The following is a 24871-nucleotide window of genomic DNA, read 5'->3' as shown; positions in this document are numbered from 1 at the left end:
CAGCAGCATGACGGGTGGTGGGGAAGGTGGCTCTATGGGATCCAGTGCTACCGGCTCCCCTCCTTGCTGCCTCTGATAGAGGCAGCAAGAGGAAAGTGCATGTAGTTGATAGGGATTAACTGATAAGCCTGGGCCTGGGCTTATCAGTTACTCGTGTAGTCGATTACATATTGACATCCCTATTAGGTAGAAAAAAGTCAATTTTAAACTAAGCTCTGTATAGTGTATTTTTCTGCACAAAATATCAAACAGTTTAAAAACTACTGAGCTACTGTTCAATAGTTTTTAAACTGTTGAGCTACTCTGTCCATGTAACATAATCTGATTCTTTGCACCAACTCAATTAAATAATAGAAAGAACAAAGGAAGAGGGCTCCCATACTGATATGTTGTAGATAAAAATGTAAATGTAGAATTGTCAGAAAATTAAACATTGTGATTCCTTCCTCAGTTTTAGTTAGTTCCCCTTGTTCATAAATGGTATTGTATATTGCTATATACTGTTGGTTTTGTGCCTGTACATCATGTACATGTTTGATTCCCTGGTCTGGCACCCCCAGGACCTAACTGGTCCTGAATGACAGAGTTTTCTGGACCAGGGGAGGTCAATTCTGGCCCGTCCTGCCCACCTCTGCTCCCAGTTCTAGCTACTGCCCCCACCCCGAGCTGCTGGGCTCCTGAACTGTCTGCTACCGCCTGCCACGCTCAGGCTACTGGTCCCAGCCAGGCTCCTGGCCACCATTGTCATCAGCTCTGGCTGGACTCCCAGGCCTAGCACCACTGGCCCCAGCTGGACTCTTGGCTGCAGGCCCTTCTGGTGCCTGACTCTCAGCAACAGGGGCTCTCTGGCATTGGAACATCCTGGGTTTTAGAGGTTCAACCTGTACTATGCAAGGTTGATAGCAGGAAATTGTAACTCTGTATATGTGTTCTGCTTATCACTTATCACTGAACATTTTTTTTTCAAAAGTAAAAAACAAAATGAGGACCAAACCTTTGATCACATATTTAGATAAAGGCATGCAGTGTGTTTCTGACACAGTAGTGTGACTTTTGTAGATTTACTGGGTGTGGCTGACTTGGCTTTCTCATGTAATGTTATCTCAGTGTTTGGCTGTAGGAGTTTGTTGTGCAAGTATTTCTGTGCAAGCAAACATGAACCAACAGCATTACTTGCATTTCCTGAGTGCTCTTAACCATAGAGTTAAAAGTATTTTGCAGAGTTGGATAGGATCTTTAGTAACTTGTAAATTGCAGATAAACTAAGACACAAAGATGTGACTTGCCCAAAGCCACTGGATCTTATTGCATAGAGCTTATGGTTCTACTTAATAGTATTTTACCATTGCTTTGCTAATAAAGACTATGATCATATAGGATAGAATCAAATTTCTCTATCGCCAGAAAGTCCAGGCGTTGTGTAATCACCGAAATAAGGGCACGTTAATATGGATAGTAATGACCACATTCTGGCTGACTTGTTTAGAGGAAAATCATCTGCTGCTTTGAAAAATATTCTTAGCTTGCTGAATTGTATTTCTGAACAAGATTTCTTCATTGCTACAGTAAGACTTTGCAACAAACATCTGTGTGTTCATTTAGGATTTACATAAAGTAAACCAAAAAAACCTCCATCTTTTATTCAAAAAATATTATCTGAATGTTTTTAAAAAAGCAGCTGGAATCATTTAATGTATCGTGCCCTGATAACTAAAAAATGTTCCAATGGAATGTCACTGAACTTTCCTAGAAGAAAAATTCTGCCTCTACACTGAAAGTAAACATGAAAAATTTCATCTCAATGGGTAATGACTTTCCCAATGGAGAGTCTTCATAAATAGGGACAAATGCAAAGTACTCCACGTAGGAAGGAACAGTCCATTTCACATACAGAATGGGAAATGACTGTCTAGGAAGGAGTACTGCAGAAAAGGATTTAGGGGGTCAGAACAGACCACAAGCTAAATGAGTCAACAGTATGACACTGTTACAAACAAAGCAAACATGATTCTGGGATGCATTAACAGGAGTGTTGTGAGCAAGACATGAGAAGTCATTCTTTCACTCTACTCTGTGCTGATTAGGCCTCAGTTGGAGTATTGTGTCCAGTCCTGGGCACCACTTTTCAAGAAAGATGTGGAAAAATTGGAGAAGGTCCAGAGAAGAGCAACAAAAATGATTAAAGGCCTAGAAAACATGAGCTGTGAGGGAAGACTGAAAGAATTGGGCTTGTTTAGTTTAGAAAAGAGAAGACTGAGGGGACATGATAGTGGTTTTCAGGTATCTAAAAGGATGTCAGGCAGGAAGGGGGAAAATTGTTCTACTTGGCGTCTGATAGGACAAAAAGCAATGGGCTTAAACTGCAGCAAGAGCGATTTAGGTTGGACATTAGGAAAAACTTCCTTACTGTCAGGGTGGTTAAACACTGGAATAAATTGCCTAGGGAGGTTGTGGAATCTCCATTGCTGGGTATATTCAAGAGCAGGTTAGACAGACCTCTGTCAGGGATGATCTAGAATGGTACGGGGTCCTGCCATGAGGGCAGGGGACTGGAATTGATGTTCTCTTGAGGTCCCTTCCAGTTCCAGTGTTCTGAGACAAAACATGTTCTTACTAAAGTGCTTCCTCCAGTCATAACCATAATATCATTGTCACAACAGTTTCCTCACTCCTTCATATGAAGATGCATCACTTATTGTTGGAGACTTTTGTTCCCAACCTTTTAACTAATTATTGATCTATAAAAGGATCTTCCCTTTTATCCAATGACTGCTTACTTGGCTTCAGAACCTTTGGTGAAGTACCTTATCAAACTCTTTCTGAAAATCCAAGGTGATGGATTACCTTTGTCTATATGCTTCTTGACACACTCAAAGAATTCTAATAGATTGGTGAGGTATGATTTCTCTTTATAATTTTCTTCTTTTCTATAACTTCCTTATCAGGCAAACTGGTTGAAGCTAAGCTTACAAGCCTGTAATTGCCTAGACTACCTCTGGAGCTTTTAAAAAGCCTAGAGGGTCTCAACCAGAGATATGCACAACTCAGGGGTATGCAGCTGTCTTCAAGGAGGTAAAACAATTCATTTAGATATTCACCTAGTTGTACATCAGCCTACGTAAAAAGCACCCCAAAGTCAGTACAAACTAAATTTCATACAGACAGTGACTTGTTTATACAGTAAAACGTGTGTTGTCTGGCACGCTCAGGGTTTAGGGCTTTTGGGTTATCTAAAAATTCTGGTTATCTGAGGGTCCCATAAACCTAGGAAAAACCAATGGACAATAATAATAAAACTCAAGTTTTTAATAGTGGTAATTTTGTAGTGCGATGCAGTTGGTCTCACATTTCTATTTTGAGTTAAAGATGATTAGTACTTCTTAAATAAAAAAATTAAGCCAATCGTGGTAAATCACGTCAGGCCTGTGTTCCTGATGATGTGACAGTGTTGTGGCTGGGAGCAATGCCGCTTAACAAAGTTTTCTGGTTAACAGAGTTCCGGATAACACAGGTTTCACTGTACTTTTCTGTATACAATTTTTCTTTAATTCCAGAAAACTGAAGACCCTTGCCCTGACCTTTCTTGAGACTCTGCCACCTCACACTCCATTCCCTCTTCTCCATAGTTCTCCCCACCCCCTCTTACTTTTGCTCACTTTCAATGCAAGGCCCAAGTTGTTAGTTGCTCTTACTGATAAAAATGTCTTTAGTTTGTAATTTTGAATTGTTTTTGGTGTCAGCTTCCAGACATTTGTTATGTCTGTCTCTGCTATGTTAAGGAACCCTACAATATCTGACATGACCCCTGATGGGGAAGGAGAAAAACATTCCCCACCATTTCCCTCACATAGCAAAGCCTATGGTAAACCAGACTGGTAGATTTTGTGAGCTCCAGCTCTCCGCATTTGGGGTGTGGCAGGGAGGGGGAGACCTGGAGCGCCAGTACGAGCTCTCTGATGCTGGGGATGAGCGCTGAGCCTTGGGGGCTGGATCCAAGGCCTGTGGTTCCCCACTCCTAATTTATAGCATGGCACGGGGTGGGAATGGGGATGAGGGGTTCATGAAGGCTGTCCTGGAGAGAGACAACAACTCCAGCCCCCTCTCTCTCACTGCAGCAGCTTGGGACCAGGTGAGAAGTGCCTGTTCATGACTGCTGTAGCTGCAGCAGGCACAGCTGGGGCTGGAGGACAGACCGGCATACAGGGAGACACACTCTCTGTCCCTTTCTCCATCTTGTTGGCCTGGTTCCCATCTCTGGCCCCTTGCTTGCTTTCTGAGGCCATTCTAGTGTATAATTTATTCCGCCTACCAGACCTCTCCCTTTACATTTTATATGAAACAATCAAATTCTAGGCATATCCTGTTGTTCTGACACAGCCAAACTAGGGATCTAAAAGTATACATGGGTAAACAGTTAACCACTGAGCTTGGGCTCATCAGTTACCTTTCACGGTTACATGTAAGCCCCGCCCCATGATAGAGGCAGCATCGGGTGTGGGGGAGGAGAGTGCAGGCAAAGCTGACTTCCTGTGCATACCGGCTTTTGGCGAGCCCTGCCCTCCTCCAGTGTGTAAATGTGTAACTGCTTAAATTACCAGCTGTAACATGTTTAACAGAATAAATGCATTTTTAACATCTCTAAACTAAACCTTTTACCTTGCCTTAAAGTTATCATAAGAGGAAATTACATACCGAATTTGGTGGTCCTAACTCTTACCGTTTAGGAGGAGTGCTTGAACAAACAGACTCACAGATGCACATTCGTAAAATTATATAGTAAGATAAATAAATCTGTAGAAACTGACTCCTGTGTCTTCATGAAGATACACATGTATATTCATGTGTACATACCTAACATGCACCAACACATGTACTTTCATGTTATTACAGTTGTCTAGTGCCCAGCAACCCCAAGAAAGGTCAAGAATGCATTGTAGTACGTATTGGACATACACTTAAAAAGAGTTTGTAATATAGCTAGACAAAGGTTGGAAAAAATGTCTGATACATTTCTTCTTTTGTAACTACTAGTCAACAAAACATTCACTCTTTAAGAAATAATGCATTTCTGAGTTCCATTCTTTTAAAAAACTTGTTATGAAATGGTTACATTTTATGTCCTCAGTTTTTGTGTGTTTGTATGCCAGCAGAGGGAATAAGTTAGAAGTAGGCTGCAATTTATATGTACACAGGTATATACATGTGGCAATACATGCACCTCCCTACAGAGAGAGACAGTCTGTTACACAAATACACTGCATATAACACATTTGCCTTCACAGAGACTTTTTCATACACTTTTCCAGAGCTGCCTGTATTACCCAGATGAGAAGAAAGGAGGGTGGGCTGGAAGGGGAAAGGTGGGAGAGAAGATGGGGAAGGAAAGAGGCCAAAGACAATTTCCGGGTGGGGACAGTGAAGGAAAGAAGGGTATGTTGCATGGATAGGGATGCAGGGGGAGGAAGAAGGCTACCAGTGCATGAGGATGTGATGGACCCAGAGGTGTATAGGGAGTGCAACAGTATAAGAAGGTGAAAGGGATGCAGGGCTATAGGGGGTGAGAATTAAGGAGGTGGCGGCTCTGGGAGGTAGAGAGGATGAGTGAAAATGTGCTGTAAGGGGTGCTGGGATGGGTAGGTGTAGGAGCACAGGGTGGATGGGATAGGAGGGATGCAGTGAAGGCTGGAGAGTTCCGGGGGCGGGGAGGCGGTAGGATGGGAAGGAATGCAATGATGAGGGGATGGAGATGCAGGGCAGTTGGGATGAGGAGGGATCCAATGGGGAGGATGGAAGTGCAGCTCCATTCCTAGTACTTGGAGACAGGAGCTACAAATACCATGAATTCCTGGGTGCCAGTCATAGAGCAACAGATTGCAGTTTACCACAGGGCATACTCTGCAGCTCAAGCCCAGCCCAAGGAGGCGCATGAGAAGAAGATGGCTAGCAGCAGCAGCAGCAGAAGAGTGCACCACAATCCCTCAACAGCCTGTTGAGTACTCATGACCCATGCTAGTTTGTCCGCTGTTATGACCGTCTGTGGGCAGGACAGCATGTGGACTCCTTGGCCACCTCCAAGACGAGGAGTCAGACATGCTAGCCACTTCCCAGGAACCGTTCAGGATGGCATCTTTCAGGGAGCATGCCAGGCCTGTTGTGCCACCAAGTGGACTGTCAATGGCCCGGACAGGAGTGCTGATCAGAGCCTTCTAGTTGGGTATTCTAGTTCAAAACTGGACACATGGTCACCTGTGTTTTCTGTAAGCTACCTGGCAGCACAGACCCACAGCTACTTAATCAGCCCTGCCCAGTCAGGGGCTCAGGGCTCTGTATTAGGTGGAGCTGATTAAGCAGCTGTGGGGCTGTGCTGCTGTGCAACTTAGAGGGATCACTGATGGTCACCCTAATACTATACATTGAAATATAAGTACAATATTTTATATTCCATTTGATTTATTTTATAATTGTATTGTAAAATAAGAGAGTAAGTAATTTTTCATTAACTGTGCTGTGACATTTTTTTGGTCTGATTTTTTTGTAAGCAAGTAGTTTTTAAGTGAGGTACACAAGAAAAATCAGACTCCTGAAAGGGATACAATAGTCTGGAAACATTGAGAGCCACTGCTCTAGTCATCTGGTACAGAAGCTGATTTAAAGAATAGGTTACATGCCACAATTAATAGTTATGTAATCTTATATTTGAGTTCCTTTAGAACTTTTGTGTGAATACCATCTAGTTCTTGTAACTTAATGTTTCATTTATCAGTTTGTTGAACATCTCTATTTAAACCTTAATCCGGGACAGTTCCTCAAATTTGTCACCTAAAAGGATGCTATGGTTGTAGGGATCTCTCTCTCTTAGGCTCTGCAGTGAAGAACAATGCAAAAAATATTTAGTTTCTCTGCAATGGCCTTGTCTCCTTAGAAAGATTTATTAGAATCTCTGTTTTCCAGTGGCCCCACTGACTGTTTGGCAGGCTTCCTTCTTCTGATGTACTTAAAAAGTTTTGCTGTTAACTTTTGTGTCCTTAGCAAGTTGGTCTTTGTATTCTTTCTTGGCCTGCTTTTTTAAACTTTTTTACACTTGAGTTGCCAGAGTTCATGATCTTCTATTTTCTTCACTAGGATTTGATGGCCAATTTTTAAAGGATGCCTTTTTGCCTCTAACCATCTCTTTACATCTCTTTGTTTTGCCATCATGGCTTTTGAGGAGGAGGGGCACTTAATCTCTCTGTGTGTGTGGTTTTTTTGTTTGTTTCTTGTGGGACATATTTAATTTAAGGTAGTTTTAATAGTCTGCATACTGTTTGCAAACATTTCACCCTTATACCTATTCATTTTAATTTCCTTTTAACCAGCTTTTTCATATTAGTGTAGTTTTCCTTTTTGAAGTTAAACACTACTGTGGTGGGTTTCTTTGGTATTTTTTTCCCCTACAAAGATGTAAAATGAAATTACATTACAGGTGAGCTGCTCAGTAATAGCAGTCATTTTCACATCTTATACCAGATCTTGTGCTACATTTAGGGCTAGATAAAAAATGGCCTCCCTCTTGTGGGTTGCAGGCAAAGCTGCTCCAAGCAGTTGTTATTTATGGTGTCTAGAGATATATATTCTGCATTCCATCCTGAGATAACAGCAGATGGAGTGGGTATGTGTTATTTTGAAATCCTCTGTTGGAGTGTCTACAAAGATAGGCAATGCAATAATAATCTTGAGTTTTTCATAGTTTGTCACCATGCTGGTCAGATGTTCAGTAGAATAATTCCTACTGCTATGGTCTTATTGTTCAAGCATGGAATTTCCATCCTTAGAAATTTTATGGTACTTCTGGGTTCATTGACAATGTTTTACTCATTTGACTCTATTTTCTTTCACGTATAGTGCTTCTCTCCTACTCTGTTATTCTGGTGTACTTTATATCCAGTTATCCTCATGCATCATTAATTATCCTCATTCCACCAAGTCTCTGTAATATCTGTTATATCAACATTCTCATTTAATACCAGTGCTCTAGTTCACCCATCTTAGTATTTAGACTTTGTATATAACCATTTATACATTTTATCAGCATTCAGTTGCTTGACTTCATGTGTTGTATTTAACCAGGACACTCTTATGTTTTGAAGCCTGTTGCTCAGCCACAAGCTGGATATTTCAGAACCTGTCAGTTTCATCATTGATGCTGTTCAAAGAACAGCACTGGTCTTTTTATAAGAATTTATCTGAAGCACCTGTCAATGAGATTTCAGGCAATATTTCTTATAAATTTCAGTCAATATTTGAGGCAAAGTAGCAGCAGGCATTTTTGATTGTGTACTAATATTGAGACCTCACCCACAGTGATCAATGCAGTGGTCTTATACATGTTTCTTACTTTTCCTGTGCCTTTTAGAAGCTGATTTATTTTGCATATGTCAGATCAGAAGTTTCCTGCAACATTTTGTTGCAATCAAAATGTTCCTCTCAATCCACTATAGGTGGACGGTGCTATCAAGCGCTCTGATTGGGTTAATACCTTATACAGCAGTGTTTCTTAAACTTTGTTCCGCAGAACACTGGTGTTCCGTGAACAACTTGCAGGTGTGCCGCGACCTCATCTTTGTTTTTGTTACTTCTTTGTTTTTTGTTTTTTTTGTCTGACAATTTATTTTGTTTGAAGAAAATTTCCATAGGCGTTCCACATAAAAATATTGTTTGGTGTTCCATGGTCTCAAAAAGTTTAAGAAACACTGTTATACAGCATTTCCTGGTCACAGCTGCAGTTACAATGTCTTTGTCTTGTCATCCCCACTTTAAAAGAGTAGCAATAGAATGCTAACAGAGATCTAGTTCAGCAGGACCAAAGGTCAATGGGTCACTTAGGAAACTAGCACATCCCTTTTAGGACATGTTACCATACATAGTCTTGTCCCAGTTAGCACTTTTTTTCTTCAAAGTTGGCATCCCCTGGATTCCTCCACCAGTTTTCACATCAAAGATTGGTCTCATAAAGATCAAACTACATAGGCAGATGTTAAACTTTTTTACTAAAGCTTTGAAGATAGCCTCCTAAATTGAGATGGTTCCTTATGAAGATACTTGTAATACTACATGTTTGTGATGAATTTTGAGACTGGATCAAGCTAGAGAAAAACAGAAAATTGAAGTAAATCTAATGCATCCTGTAACTGTGGTGTGCACAGTTATCCTTCCTGTCCCCTCCCCAATGTGGTTAACAGTATTTTGTGATGGTTTCATTGCCACAGGGTATGGCTTCAAAAATTTCTCTCTCTCTCTCTCTCTCTCTCTCTCTCTCTCTCTCTCTCTCTCTCTCTCTCTCAAGCTCTGTCATGCAGATACACTTTTGTATTGGTTCAGTGTGTTAAATTAAGTTTTTAAAACCTCCTGTGAAGCATGAAATTTATACCGTGAAATATTTTGTTGTACCTAAATTGATATGATCATTTTTAAGACACTGGTGTATCTATTGATCTTAGTTTTTCCACAAAATGTATGGATATGCAGGTCTTCACTGTGTTAAGAGACATCTTAAGGTCTGATATGTGTAGAGAGTTTAAAATCTTCGATATTGTTACCTTCATCTTACAACAGGTGAATTAAATATAAGTTAATGAGAATTATAAAGAAATTCTGTTGTATTTATGAAATGTGGAAAAACTGCTCTTGATATAACATCTACATTGATAGTCTTAAAAAGGTTCAGTTTCTACAGCAGTTAATTCTATTACATTGGTTACCCTAAATTATTACATTGTCTGTACCATGTAGCATAGCGTATGTATTTGTACGGTGGCCAGTGTGGTCCTGGTCCATGACTTGAGCCCTTATGTGGTGCCATAATAATGGTAGTATTAATGCTTATTCTTACATGGAAAATGGAATAGAAAAGGCTATTTATGTACTGAATTTTGAACACTGAATTCCCTTAATTTTAATTATGATTTCTTGACCTCTTCAGTCTTGTATTGTTTCCTTGTTCTGTCACTTTTGCTTCCTTAAAAAACTTCAGAGGTAAAGGGAGCCAGTTGCATTTGAGAACCCTTTAAAATTGCATTTTCAAGATGTTGATTGAACTCTGTATGGTATCACAATATACATGTGAGATTAATCTTCACAGAAAATAAATAGTGATAGAAACCCACATATTAATATATTGACATTGTGATGCTAATAGAGGAAGGAAATTCACTACAGACTTCTGGCCTATCCTAAGCCTTCTGGATATATCTAGATATTTTCAGATTCTCCAAAGCTGTGAATTTTTTAATTAAATATACACATCAGAAAAACTTCAGTTTATCCAGATCTTGTTGATGCATCATAATCCTGTCTCAAATTGTAAGAGTTAATTTGAATAAGTTCATCCATGTTCTGAATGCATATACAAAGTGTTTGGATACTAATCATTTGTGCATATAGCAGAAAAGTGGACTATACAAGAGATATTGAAGTCAGTGAGGGAAGTGGTAGGCAAGTCACATTTGTTCATTCAGGAAAAAATAGTACAGTCCACTTGTAAAATAGCTGACATTTCACTATACAAAATGAGAATGACCCAAAGCTACAATATATGTTCTGCAGAGGAGAGAGAGCATATTGTAGCACTGGATTGAATTATAAACTACTCTTGCTTATATTGGGCTTTGTTTTTCCTTTTAGGAGGGTGCGGCAAACGAAATGGACGCAGTAAGAAATGGAAGGAGATGCTAACGTTACCACACCTCAGTTATTGCGAAGACCTTAGACGTTCAATTGGTAGGGGGGGTGTGTGTGTGTTTGTGTGTGATACAAATCTGATTTCTCGTAGGACTATGTTGTTATCCAGTGAAGGTGTTTCTTCTTGCTTCTGATTAGATATTTTGCTAGTTCGTGATCAGATCTCACGTCCTCTAATTTAATTGAGAATTCCTGAGGGGAAAGCAAATGTCTCAGCTACTGTTGAGTGTGCCCAAGAAAACTGCTCCTGAAATCTCATTAATTTGTGATTTAAATACCTTATGTTCTGATTTGGGTCTCAAAAACTGAGCATCTTCACCAGAATGTTAAAATTGAAGATGCTTACGAGTTGCTAGCAACAATGTTAGAGTGGCCTGTTCAAGGAAATCTGGGTATACTGCTGTGAATGTGAAAATAAGCCTTCCTGAAGCAATAACATATATTTGCCTCAGATTGGATATTTCTTTTGTTTATGTTTTTAAAGCCTCTTTAAATGAGCTCTGAAGAACTGAAATCAAAATATAAACCCCTTCAGTTGGAAACCTTTAGAACCAGAAAGCTTCTGTGTAAGCCTAACACTAGTAGGAAAGTGCATTAATTTTTTACTTTGGATACGGTTGTTGCAAATAAAACTACCAAGCTGAAACTTCTTAATCAGCTTTGGCATCTGTAAGACAAACAGGAACAATCAGCTTTCATTCCCCACCCTCAATATCTATTTGACTATATTGTTAAATAATATATTTTTTTGTTCTGCTCTTGATCTCTCTCCCTTCCTTCGTGTCCCCTTTCTCTGGACTTCATTCTTTTGCCTATCCGCAAAACATCCCACACCCACCTTGCAGACTCCTAAATTTAAGATCCAGTTGTCCTTGAATAAGCTTTATTAAAAAACAAACAAATATATTTTTCTTTAACATGCATAGTTAGTGTGCATACTACCTGAAGAAAGGGTAGAGATGCTATTTCTTATTAGTTCTAGGATGTTGCCCAACTGCTTGGTGTAGGAAAATTCCCTATGGAAGTAGTTCATTATGGGGGTTTTTACACTTTCCTTCGAGCCTTATTTTGTAAGACTGTTTTGACAAAAGTAGTCTTTCTGTTCACAGTTGGTACAGTGCCTAGCACTTATGGGGTCCTGGTTCATGGGCGGGGCTTGTAGCTGCTACAATAATACAAATAATGATGATTATGACCAGGGCTTGACAAACCCTGGCAAGAGCTACTTGCAAGCCCCACACCGCGCATGCACCAGACTGGCACTGCACATGCATGAAGCGCCAGTGAATGGGGCGCACGGAGCGACCGGCTGAAATCTACTCGCCCATGGCGAGTAGATTCAGAAGTTTGTTGAGCCCTGATTATGACAGTTTAATATCCCCATCTAATGTTGACTATATGGATCACAGGTATTTTGATCAAATGATTAGAGTGGAATTCAAATGGGGAAGCTGATCCCACAATACTTAGTCACATGAGTAGTCCTGTTTATGTTAATGAGACTTTTCATGTGAGTATAGAATCACTTTTGTTTTTATTTTCATTGAGGCTGGCACTCCATTATGTAATGTACAGGACCTTAACAAGTGTTTTTACTTAATATATTGGGAATTAGCTGCTAATTTAATATAAAAATGCTACACTACTACTCGCCATCTTGAATAATTTAAATAGAAAGGTGGGGTAAAAATATTTAAATAAAAATAAAACTATTTAGGGTGCATGTAGTAGAGTGTTGGAGGTAGTGGTGGTGATAAATAGTCTCTCACTTTCCTTTGTGATCTTTCTAGCTGGTTCAGTCCTCTTCATTTGACATGTTGATTGCATGGACTTTTGCTGGCTCTTTCTAAATGGGAATCTGCAATATAAACATTCTAAGTTGTTTTTTCTCTTCCAGTCTCAAATTGGGATGGGGAGGGGATATGAAGAACAACACTCTGGCTTGTGAAATGATGTCATTTCTTTAATCTCTTCTTTTGCCCAGAAAAAAACTATAATCAGCTTTGCGACAAGCAGCCAATAGGGAGACTTCTCTTCAGGCAGTTCTGTGACACCAGGCCAGATTTGAAGATATGCATTGAATTCCTGGATGCAGTGGTAAGCTGTAGACTCCGCCTACAAAGTTCCCAGCCTTGTTCTTTTGAAGAATTAAAAACTGATGCAAGGAGGGAATAGTGTATTTTTAAGTTTATAAATGTAGCTGTCATATTCTCTAGATCCAAATGCGTACTAATACAACATCAATTAAAATGTAGCAAAACTGCTGTAGTATCAACTGAAAAGAGAGTTCAGCAAAAGAAACTCAATGCCCTTAAGGGCTACAACTTCTGAAAAAATCTGGAGTCCATTTGTGCATTTTGTAGTATGCCTAAGAAGGCAATAAATTTTGCCTCCATTGTGGGAAACTTTAATGTCACTGAAAATGCTTTTCTTGCTTATGTACAGATCTAGGTTTCAGTATCTTACTTGATATCAGTTGAGTTAGGTGTTCTCTAAAAACTGGTTTATACTGAAAATGTAATTGACATATATTTTTCTAGTGTGTGAAAAGTCTACACTCCTGAGAGACATATCTTTGCTGACCTAACTCCCAGCATAGACAGCACTGGGTTGATGGAATTTTCTGAATTTTTTTTTACCGGACAGGAGGCAAAAATACCAGACTGTCCAGGACAATACTGGACACCTGGCAACCCTATGCCTTGCCCCCAGCATAATTCCATTGGCCAGTTTCCAGATAACATGAGCTGCCTGTTTGAAGAACAGTCAGCGTGTGGAGTACCCCTCCTGCTCCCCTCAGACTCGTAGCTATTCACAGACCCACATGGCCCTGTGATGGTCGGGCAGGCAGGGAACCTCCTATAAGAAACATAATGGGCTGCTGGTTGAGAGTTGCCTGAGTAAGTCTACTGGCCAGAGACTGCCTCTGGCACTCCAGACCCTTCCTTCCCCAACTCTCAGCCTCCCTCCCTTTCTCCTTACCTCACATAACTCCAACTCTTGGCCCCTCCCTGCACCCATGCCCTCTCTCAGACCCTGCACTCCAATCCCTTGCCTCGGTCACAACTGCTTCCTTCACCCAAACTCGACCCAGACTCATCCTGTACCTCAGTCCCTTACCCCAAGTTCCCTTCTGCACCTAACCTCCATCCGAGACACTGCACCTCCTCCATTAATATCATGGAAGAGTGCAGCCTGTGACCACTTTCCAAATTCTTAGTGTGGACCCCCCATCAAAAATCATTGCCCACCCCTGCCGTAATGCTATCATTGTTCCATAATTATCATGCCAATCTTGAAAATCTCTTGAACCCTCTTTGGACTTACCACGCTCCACTTTTGCTGATAGAAACTTGGACTTGCAGACCTCTGAGCATTGTAGACATGGGACATACAGTCCTCTGGTATTTTCAGTTCTACAAGAAATGATGATGAAACAAGATGATTTATTGAAAGTCAGATTGCTGTGAGACATAGTAAGAATTAATTCAATATTCATGAATGTGTTCATGATGCAACTATAGATGATGGAGTGTCATTTCTGGCCCTGTTAGATAAGTACTGACTGGTGAGATTGTATCATAATGCAGTTTGGGATGATGAGCAGTGTCTGTGCAAGGCAATATTTCTGATCTGTATACTGAGTTTGTCTCAGAGCTGGAAAACCAAAATGCGAGCTGCACTGACAGAGCTATTGCTGTTGACATCTCCTCTGTGGCAAGTTGCAATGCCAGGTTGCTACTGGTCAGTAGGAAGTTATTTGGAATTGGAAAATCCACTATGGAGGCCATTGTCATTCAAGTGTGCAAGGCCATTAATCATCTCCTGCTATGTAATGATGGTGATTCTTGACCATGTATGGGATTCATAGAATTAGGGATGTAAAATTCCATTAATTGGTTAACTAGTTAAATGTGGTGTTTAACTAGTTAACTAATTAAAAGTGGGGGCATGTGGGCTAGAGCGCCCTTCCACTCTGCTGCAGGCAGAGGCAGCTCCAGGCAAGCCAGAGCAGCCCTGGCCTGCAGCGCCAAGTCCCACAGTAAGCAGGTACCTGCTCTAGCCCTTACTGGTTAGCCGAGCCATTAAGGGTAATGCTTACTGGTTAACCTTTCCCATCCATACATAGAATCATAGGGTTGGGACAGACCTCAGGATTTTGAGTCCAAACCCCTGTTAAAAGCAGGACCAATTGCAATTAAATCATCCCAGCCAGGGCTTTGTCAAACCAGGACTTAAAAACCTCTAGGGATGGAGATTCTACCACTTCCCTAGGTAACCATTCCAGTGCTTCACCACCCTCCTAATGATATAGTTTTTCTTAATATCCAAACTGAACCTCCTCCATTGCTTCTTGTTCTGTCATCTATCACAACTGAGAACAGTTTATTTCCATTCTCTTTGGAACCCCCCTTCAGGTAGTTGAAGGCTGCTATCAAATCCCCCTCACTCTTCTCTTCTGTGGAGCAAACAAGCCCAAATCCTCAGCTGCTCCTCAGCCCCCTAATCATTTTTGTTGGTCTCCTTTGGACTTTTTCCAATGTGTCCACATCCCTTCTGTAATGGGGGCCCCAGAATTGAAAGCAGTACTCCAAAAGTGGCCTTGCCAGTGCCAAGTGGCCTCGCCAGTGCCAAATAAAGAAGAATAACCACTTCCCTAGATCTGCTGGCAATGCTCCTTCAAATGCACCCCAATATACTGTTAGTGTGCCCTTGTAAACAACAAGACTGACTCATATTCAGCTTCTCATCCACTGTCTTGCTCAGGTCGTTTTCTGCAGAACTGCTGCTTAATCAGTCGGTCCCCAGCCTGTAGCAATGCTTGGGATTCTTCTGTCACAAATTCAGGGCTCTTCACTTGTCCTTGTTGAATCTCATCAGATTTTTTTTCCCCCAAATCTCCAATTTCTCGAAGTCACTCTGGACCCTACCTCTACCCTCCAGCGTATCTACCTCTCCTCCTTAGCATAGCATCATCTGCAAACTTGCTGAGGGTGTAATCCATCCCCTCATCCAGCTCACTAATGAAAATGTTGAAGACATTGAGCCATTGATCACTACCCATTGAGCCCAAGCTTGCCAGCTTTAGATCAACCTTACAGTCAATGACAAGAATACTGTGGGAGACTGTATAAAAAGCTTTGCTAAAATCAAGGTATATCACATCCACTTCCTTCCCCATATCCACAGAGCCAGTTACCTCATTATAGAAGGCAATCAGGTTGGTCTGTTGGTCCTGCATGATATCTGTGATGCCAAGGAGGGGAGTTGTTATGGGGTGTGTGAATGGGCTGTTTGTCGAATTTTAATAGACAAACAAGGGGGGCTATTTGACTAGCTCAAAAGAGAGTTCAGGGAGGCTTAGAAAGAACACTTGAACAATGAGCCACAAGGATGTATTGTGTGCTGTATGTGGCCCTGCTGTTTGGGGGCCTGTTATGAATTGTGTGGTGCTTAGAGTACATTTCTGATTTTTACACATTTTTGTCGCTATCCTGTGATGTGTCACATGGTACAGTAGCGAGTAAGTAAATGGTTTCACTACTGCTAGGCATTCTGCAGAATTGGGAATTAATAAATATGATTTATTTCCCAAACCAATAGAGTTGCACAGAATTTTTGAAATATTTTCATTATTCAATGTAAGTCAAAAACAAATGCATGGATCTGAGGTTAAAGAAGAGGGAAGAACATTCATATACATTTAACTTCACATACATGAACCGTGGCTTTCATAGAAGAGGTTATGTAAAGCTGTGGCTGTCTGAAGTCTGCCTGAGAGGGGTGGCAGGGAAAGGAATGCAGCCCCCAAAGCCACTTGAAAGGTTGAGGCAAGGTGTAGTTAGGAGCTATATTGGAGTTCTCTACGGACTACAAAGGGATGCTAGCCCATGATTGTTAAACATGTAAATCGGCCACAAGAATCTTTAGCATGTGTTTGTTATGAAAAGAGCCCCATTATGTCTTGGTCCTTCTCCCTCTCATTTTCCTGCTGGTACTCCTGGGCATTTCTCCGATCTGCTCTTACTTCCTCCATATAGTTTGCTATATTTATAATATAGGCACTCTGGGCATCATTTGATGCATCACTCACTTGCAGAATTTCATTGACTCTGTTTTCCCACGTCCTCTTCTTTTTCCTTGTCTGGCTTAGGTATTGAGGGGCTACTCCTCAATGCCACTATGCAGCTATGGATAAACACACAGAGGTATCGTCAGTATAGTTGCTATGGAAAACAAAAGTTAAGTTTCTTAATTTCCTTCCCTAAAGGCTTAAACAAGACATGCTTATTGGCACTTCTGCTTTTGAATGCTTGGGCATGCTTAATTGCATGAAACTGGATGTAGGGCAATTTTCCATGGGCAGTGGTAATTTTAGCAGATCTCATTCCTGAGGGTAACAAAGGCACAGAGAGCACAGTTGTTACTGACATCTTAGTCATCTGAGGCCTCTAGGTTGTTAACAACATATTGCAACAGAGCCTGCCAAAACTCTCCAACTTATGTGGGAGAGTGCCCTACTGAAAAGAAAGGAGAGAAAAAGAAGGGTGCCTTCCCTAGAAACCTTTGGGAAAAGATGGCAGAGTTCCTCCATGAAAGTTTCATCAAGATATCTTAGGAAGATTTGATGGTGTGTGTGGGAGGATGGGGGAGGACTTCCAGTCTCCATGTTCTCTGGGCAGTAGTCACAATTGTGACCGAAGTGGTTAGTGTTGGAGGTTATAGGACAGCTGCTGGAGAACTGTTAGGGTTGACATAGGTAATGCAGAATTTGGGCTGTATTGAGCTCAATACTGCTTGTAGAGGTGGTGTTACTATGTCTCTGTAATGGAGAATTTACATTGATGGAGACAAATTTAAGTGTAGACGCATGCACAGCTAGATAGGTCAAAAAGCTGCCTTGAATCTGTCTTTTTAGGGTAGACCAGACCTAAGATAACAAAGACGAAAACCAATTTTTACAATCTAACACTTAAAACAATGCTATCTTTGCCAAACATGTCATCCTTCATGTAAGGTGCATGCCACATTTAAGCACCAGACATTTTCAGCACTAGGTGTAACTTCTGAGTGGCTTCAAAATGTGTTTGTATAGATTTGTGTATATTATTCCTATTAAATACATCTGGATCTGACAAAGGCATAGATAATTGTTGCAAACCCCAGATTTGGGGAAAGAGTTGGTACTTTTTTCCCAATTGAAAAATGGCGCAGAGGAAGCATTCTTGAGAATTGCTGTTCTCAGATAAAACCAGAAGCATCTCAGGATATAACACAACCCCTAAGTGAATCTTACTGTCTAAAGGCAGGCATGCATCCTGAGTCAAAGGGGTCATTTATAATATCTGCCATTTCTTTCATATTGGATCCCTGGTTTTGTTTTGTTTTGTTTTGTTTTTTTGTCCCCCGTCTCCCCCGATTTTGAGCTTCAGCCAGCTAACTCAAGCTCTTAAAACAGTGAAAGTAATGGTGTGAAGTAGACAAGCTAGTTTTCTTGTAGTCCAATAATTACCTAATTTGCTATAAACTTTCTCTTTTGGCATATCCTCATTACATGCAGTCCTGAGAACATAAGCTGTTTAAAAGTTTCTAGCATAAGCTTTTCGGCAAAGGATTTTAATTTTTCCTCCTATTCAGGAAGGAGCTGCATTTCAGACATTGAAATGTAGTATAGAGTCAAGAAAGGAGGATTAGTGGTTCTTTGATCTTTTTTAACGCAAACGCTTAAGAGCCTAATGTACCTCTCAATTTAGTCTATCCTGTGGACAAAGTCATTCCTACAAATAAGTACATTGGGGAGCTGAAATGGCATGTACAAGCTACATAATTCATGTATTGTTAGTTTTAAGATGGTTAATCATTAACTCTCAGGAAGATAAAATCTGAAAATTTTTCAGGCAGTTAATGGCTTTATAAAAGGAAGATTTTGAGAAAATTATTGAATTAGTTTTAGTCACATCAAAATTAGTTCCAACATCAGGAACTAATCCATTCCAACATCAGGAGTGGGGGGCTGGGGCGGGGAGAGGGAGGGGTTACTACAGTGTGAAGAAATTGCAGTTTGGAGTAATGACTCAAACTTCCTTCTCAACTTATTATTCAGAATATGTTAAATTAGATTACAGTTAAGCAAGTTTTATTTAACTTCCTCTAAATTAGATGAAATTTTTGTCCCTGATTACTGGAAATAAAACTCTGAGGCCAAAAGTTTATATTAGGTGATTCATTTCTTTGGCATAATATAAAAATGTTAAGACACCAAATGTGCTGCTGCAATTGATCAGTCATTGTTATAGAATTTATTTCTCCATTGTAGGTATTACTTTAACATCATGACAGTAAATCTGTAGGCATAATTGTTTAATATTTGAAATTTGAAGTGGTCAAGATCAAAATGTTCAAGCAGAAATGTTATTTCTTGAAGATGAGATACTACAGTAAAACTCCAATAGTCCGGCATCCAGTAGTCCGGCACTCCTGATAGTCTGGCATCAAAATGGCAAGAGCCTAGTGAGTGAACTTCAGCAAAAAATGAGTCAAAAGGTAGCAGCAGCAGCAGCTGAACTAAGCAAAAAGGGTAAAAAAGGCTTAAAAATACTAAAACATTACAGTATACTGTATACAGTATGACCAATAAAAAGGGTTAAGAACACTTTTTATACAGTATATAATGTATACAGTGTATATATATAACCAGTTTATAGTACCTCCTGATAGTCTGGCATATTTGATAATCCGGCACCACCTAGGTCCCATAGGTTCCGGATTATCGTAAATCTACTGTAGATTGATCCTGGGACTGGATTCTAGGAAATCTGGATTTTGAGTCCTAGCTGTGCCACTAACTCTGTGATTTTAGACAAATCATTTAGAGCCAAATTATCAAAAATAGCTTGTAATTTTTTGGGGAGTGCTTATGTTTGAAAAACTGATATTTATTTATGTGAGAGAAGTGTAGCACCTGTACACATTGATGCCATTTGAAGTTACCAGTATTAGTGCTTCTGAAAATGACCCACCTAGATACTTCAGGTTAAATACACATAATTCAAACTCTCTGTGAAAATGCGATCCTTAGAGAAACCACTGAACATGAGATCACATTTGTAAACAAGTGTGATCTGCTGTAGTTATAACACCACAGCTTTCAGTAACTGAAAAAGCTTAGTTCTCAGTTTTTCTCTTTCCACGTTTTACCTTGTGCTTTTGATTGGATTTTATATGTAGTCTCCATGTTTCCCTCATTCACGCAGTTTCTTTTTTGCTGAATAGACCCTCATAAATGTCAATAGGCAGGGAGAAAATTATTTCAGACTTTCATTTAGATCTTGAATTGAAAAACAATATCTACTATTTAGTGGAACTCCCCCTGTACATAACCTGCATAGACTTTGAAAAAGCCTTTGACAGTGTTGATAGACACTTTTTGGAAACTGCTGCAAGACCGTGGCATCCCATCCAAAATTATTAACCTGCTCCATTCAACGTATGAACCATCAACATGCCAAGTTGTTCACAATGGTGTCTTGACAGAATCCTTCAGCATACTCTCAGGAGTGCGACAAGGTTTCCTATTATCACCTTTCCTGTTCTTGAACACAATGGACTGGATTATGAGCAGGTCAACAGATGGCCATCAACGGGGCATTCAGTGGACGCTTTTCAAACAGCTAGAGGACATTGATTTTGCTGACGATGTCGCCCTCCTTTCACATTAACATAAAAGCATGGAAAAAAGATCGCAACACTAGACAAAACTGCCTCAGTGATTGGACTGAGCATTAACAAGGAAAAGATCAAGACAATGAGGATCAACCAGTCCAACAACACCACCATCACACTCGGAGGGGATGACCTGAAAGATGCAGAGTAGTTCATCTACTTGGGGAATATTATGGGCAGAGACGGAGGAACAGATAAGGATATCGATGCTAGGGAAAGCAACAGCTGCATTCAAGACTCTTTGTCCCATATGCAGTTCACAAATAATATCTGTGAAGATGAAACTGTTACTCTTCATATTTGTATTGAAGATTGTGCTCTTGTATGGATGCAAGACCTGGCATGCTAAAAAGTCTTCAAATCACAAGCTACAGGCATTCATAAACAGATGCCTGAGTTACATCCTTTATATCAAATGGCAAGACTTGTGTCAGAAATGAGGAGCTTTGGAACAGAGCAGGACAAGAACCATTTGACATTGAAACCGAGAGAAGCAAGTGGGGATGGCTAGGCCTCACTCTCAGAAAGCCATCTTCTAGCATAGTCTGCCAAGCTCTCACATGGAACCCGCAAGGAAAATGCAAAAGAGGAAGACCTTGACAACGTGGAGAAGATCTACTGAGAGTGAATGAGAGCAACTGGGGTACTCCTGGAGTCAACTAGAAGTTTTGTCTCCAGACAGAGTGAAGTGGAGGAGACTTGTAAACGACCTATGCTCCACTTGGAGTACAAGAGTTTAAGAAGATTTAGTGGGTGCTGTATTAGAAATCTGAATTCTCTATTGTTATAGTTTTCAGTCTCAGGATATTGAAGAAACAAGGTGGTTGATGTAATATCTTTTATTGGACCAACTTCTGTTGGTGAGAGAGAGGGAGAGAGAGTATGTTTACACAGTAACATTTTTTCGAAATAACTAGCATTATTTCGAAATAACTTGGTCCACATCTACACAGCAGGTAGTTATTTTGAAATAATGTTGAAATACTGTCAAGCTGGAGGACTTTTTACTCCGACTCCTGTAACCCTCATTGTACAAGGAGGAAGGGAAGTCATATGAAGAGTGCTCTATTTCGAAATTAGTGCTGTGTAGACACTCCTAATTTTGAAATAAGTTATGCAATTGATGTAGCTCAATTTGCATAGCTTATTTCTAGTTAAGCCCTGTTGGGTAGGCACACCCAAAGAGACCCACCCTTGTTTCGCTATCATGAGTCTAGGCCCACCGATGGGGAGAGGGAGAGGGCAAAAGAGGAAACTGCCCCGTGGTCCAGCAATACGAAAGGCCTGGAACTCCTGGATGCTGTCACTGCTGCTACTGCATGCCCTTTAAATTGCTGGCGTGCAGCATGCTCTGGGCAACATCGAGGGCTGCCTGGAGTGGGTATGATGCTCTCCAGATGGCGATGAGGGTGATTAGCCACTTCCAGGGTAGAGAGCAGGCTCCCCGCTTTGTCCAAGGGCCTGGCAAGACTGTTGGCCCTGCTGCAAAATTCAGTTTTGTGACCTTTTGAACTTTTGTCTTCATTGGTCTCTGTCTGCATACAGTAGGGATAATATCTTCTTGCCTCACAAGGGACTGATAACAGTTATGCTTGTACGTTACTTTTAACGGATGAAGCTCTATATTCATATTTTTTGTGGGGATGGTGTTAAAGGCTAAAAAGGACAGTTAGCTCCTCTAGGCTGGCCTGTATATCACATAGCATTGTATTTGTCCAAATTACTTCATTAGCTTGTTTGATTAAAGCTTATCTTCTAGAAAAATATCCAGTCTAAATTTGAAGACCTCCAAAGAAAGGGATTCTACAAGTTCCCTCTGTAGTTGGTTCCTAAACTTTTGGCAGTTGGTTCTGTTACACCTTTTTCTGCTATATTAAAGATTTCTTTAGTATCTCATATTTTCTCTCCATGAAGGTACAGTAATGAAGTTACTTCTCATCTTTTTTATGACAAAACAGATTCAGAGCCTAAATCTCTCACTGCGTAAGACATTTTTGCTAGTCTTTGTATCAATGTTGTGGCTCTCTTCTGCATTTTTTCCAATTTTCCCTCATCCTTTAAAAAATGAGGACACTAGATCCTCATGCATTTTTCTAGTATCTTTGTTCTCAGTCCCCTTCCTGTACCTGCTCATTATATTCCTGTTTATGCATCCAAGGACTGCTTTAGCTCTTTTTGCCAAAGCATCACTCTGGGTGCTAAGATTCAGTTGCTTGTCCACTGTGACATAAGAACATAAGAAAGGCCGTACTGAGTCAGACCAAAGGTCTTTCTAGCCAAGTATCCTGTCTGCTGACAGTGGCCAGCTCTAGGTGCCCCAGAGAGGGTGGACCTAAGAAAATGACCAAGCGATTTGTCTCTTGCCATCTCTCTCCAGCCTCTGACAAACAGAGGCCAAGGACACCATTTTATCCCCTGCCTAATAGTCTTTTATGGACCTAACCTCCATGAAATTATCTAGCTTCTCTTTAAACTCTGTTATAGTTCTAGCCTCCTCTGGCAAGGAGTTCCACAAGTTGACTACACGCTGTGTGAAGAAGAACTTTCTTTTATTTGTTTTAAACCTGCTATCCATTAATTTCATTTGGTGTCCTCTAGTTCTTCTATTATGGGAACTAATAAATAACTTTTCTTTATCAGCCCTCTCCACACCACTCATGATTTTATAGACCTCTATCATATCCCCCCTCAGTCTCCTCTTTTCTAAACTGAAAAGTCCCAGTCGCTTTAACCTCTCTTCATATGGGACCCGTTCCAAACCCCTAATCATTTTAGTTGCCCTTTTCTGAACCCTTTCCAAGGCCAAAATATCTTTTTTGCGGTGAGGAGACCACATCTGTACACAGTATGCAAGATGTGGACGTACTATAGTTTTATACAAGGGCAGTAAGATATTCTATGTCTTATTTTCTATCCCTTTCCTAATAATTCCTAGCATCCTATTTGCCTTTTTGACCACCGCTTCACACTGCGTGGAAGTTTTCAGAGAACTGTCCACGATAATTCCAAGATCTCTTTCCTGATTTGTCGTAGCCAAATTAGCCCCCATCATACTGTACGTATAGTTGGGGTTCTTTTTCCCTGATGTGCATTACTTTACACTTATTCACATTAAATTTCATTTGCCATTTCGTTGCCCAATCACTCAGTTTGATGAGATCTTGTTGGAGTTCCTCACAGTCTGCTTCAGTCTTGACTTTCATAAACATTTTAGTATCATATGTAAGCTTTACTACCTCACTGTTTACCCCTTTCTCCAGATCATTTATGAATAAGTTGAAAAGGATTGGTCCCAGGACTGACCCTTGCGAGACACCACTAGTTACCCCTCTCCAATCTGAAAATTTATCATTTATTCCTAGCCTTTGTTTTCTGTCTTTTAACCAGTTCTCAATCCAAGAAAGGACCTTCCCTCTTATCCCATGGCCATGTAATAGCCTTTGGTGAGGGAGCATTAGAGCCTTTGGTGAGGGACCTTGTCAAAGGCTTTCTGAAAATCCAAGTATGCTATATTTACTGGATCTCCCTTATCCGCATGTTTGTTAACCTCTTCAAAGAACTCTAATAGATTAGTAAGACAGGATTTCCCTTTACAGAAACCATGTTGACTTTTGTCCAACAAATTCTGTTCTTCTATATGCTTCACAATTTTATTCTTTACTATTGTTTCGACTAATTTGCCCGGTACTGAAGTTAGACTTACCGGTCTGTAATTGCCAGGATCGCCTCTACAGCCCTTTTCAAATATTGGTGTCACGTTGGGTATCTTCCAGTCATTAGGTACGGAAGCCGATTTAAAGGATAGGTTACAAACCACAGATAATAGCTCAGCAATTTCCCATTTGAGTTCTTTTAGAACCCTTGGATGAATGCCATCCGGTCCCGGAGATTTGTTAACATTAAGTTTTTCTATTTGTTCCAAAACCACCTCTAATGACACTTCAATCTGGGACAGTTCCTCAGATTCATCACTCACAAAGGACAGTGCAGATTTGGGAATCTCCCCAACGTCCTCAGCCGTGAAGACTGAAGCAAAGAAATCATTTAGTTTCTCTGCAATGGCTTTATCGTCCTTGATTGCTCCTTTTATAGCTCGATCATCTAGGGGACCCACAGGTTTTTTAGCAGGCTTCCTGCTTCTAATGTACTTAAAAACATTTTGTTATTTCTTTTTGAGTTTTTGGCTAGCTGTTCCTCAATCTTTTTTTACTTTTCTTATTACATTTTTACACTTGATTTGACAGTGTTTATGTTCCTTTCTATTTATCTCACTAGGATTGGACTTCCACTTCTTAAAAGATACCTTTTTGTCCCTCACTGCTTCTTTTACATGGTGGTTAAGCCACGGTGACTCTTTTTTTAGGTCTCTTGCTATGTTTTTTAATTTGGGGTGTACATTTAAATTGGGCCTCTATTATGGTGTCTTTAAAAA

General features: G+C 40.4%; 1 protein-coding gene across 3 annotated transcripts in view; it reads left to right on the top strand.

The window, feature by feature from the left end:
* The window catches only part of GRK4 (G protein-coupled receptor kinase 4), a 100112-nt gene that overhangs the window by 14817 nt on the left and 60424 nt on the right, over window positions 1–24871 (top strand). For all 3 annotated transcript variants that reach the window (XM_075930838.1, XM_006128265.4, XM_025187342.2), the window contains exons 2-3: window positions 10660–10755; window positions 12701–12813. In XM_075930838.1, coding sequence (XP_075786953.1) covers window positions 10660–10755; window positions 12701–12813 — 209 coding nt within the window. The remainder of the gene's footprint in view (window positions 1–10659; window positions 10756–12700; window positions 12814–24871) is intronic.

Source organism: Pelodiscus sinensis, chromosome 5 (assembly GCF_049634645.1).
Source record: "Pelodiscus sinensis isolate JC-2024 chromosome 5, ASM4963464v1, whole genome shotgun sequence".
Classification (NCBI taxonomy): domain Eukaryota; kingdom Metazoa; phylum Chordata; order Testudines; family Trionychidae; genus Pelodiscus; species Pelodiscus sinensis.
The sequence above is the reverse complement of the archived record's forward strand: the minus strand, read 5'-3'. Positions and strand labels throughout refer to the sequence as shown.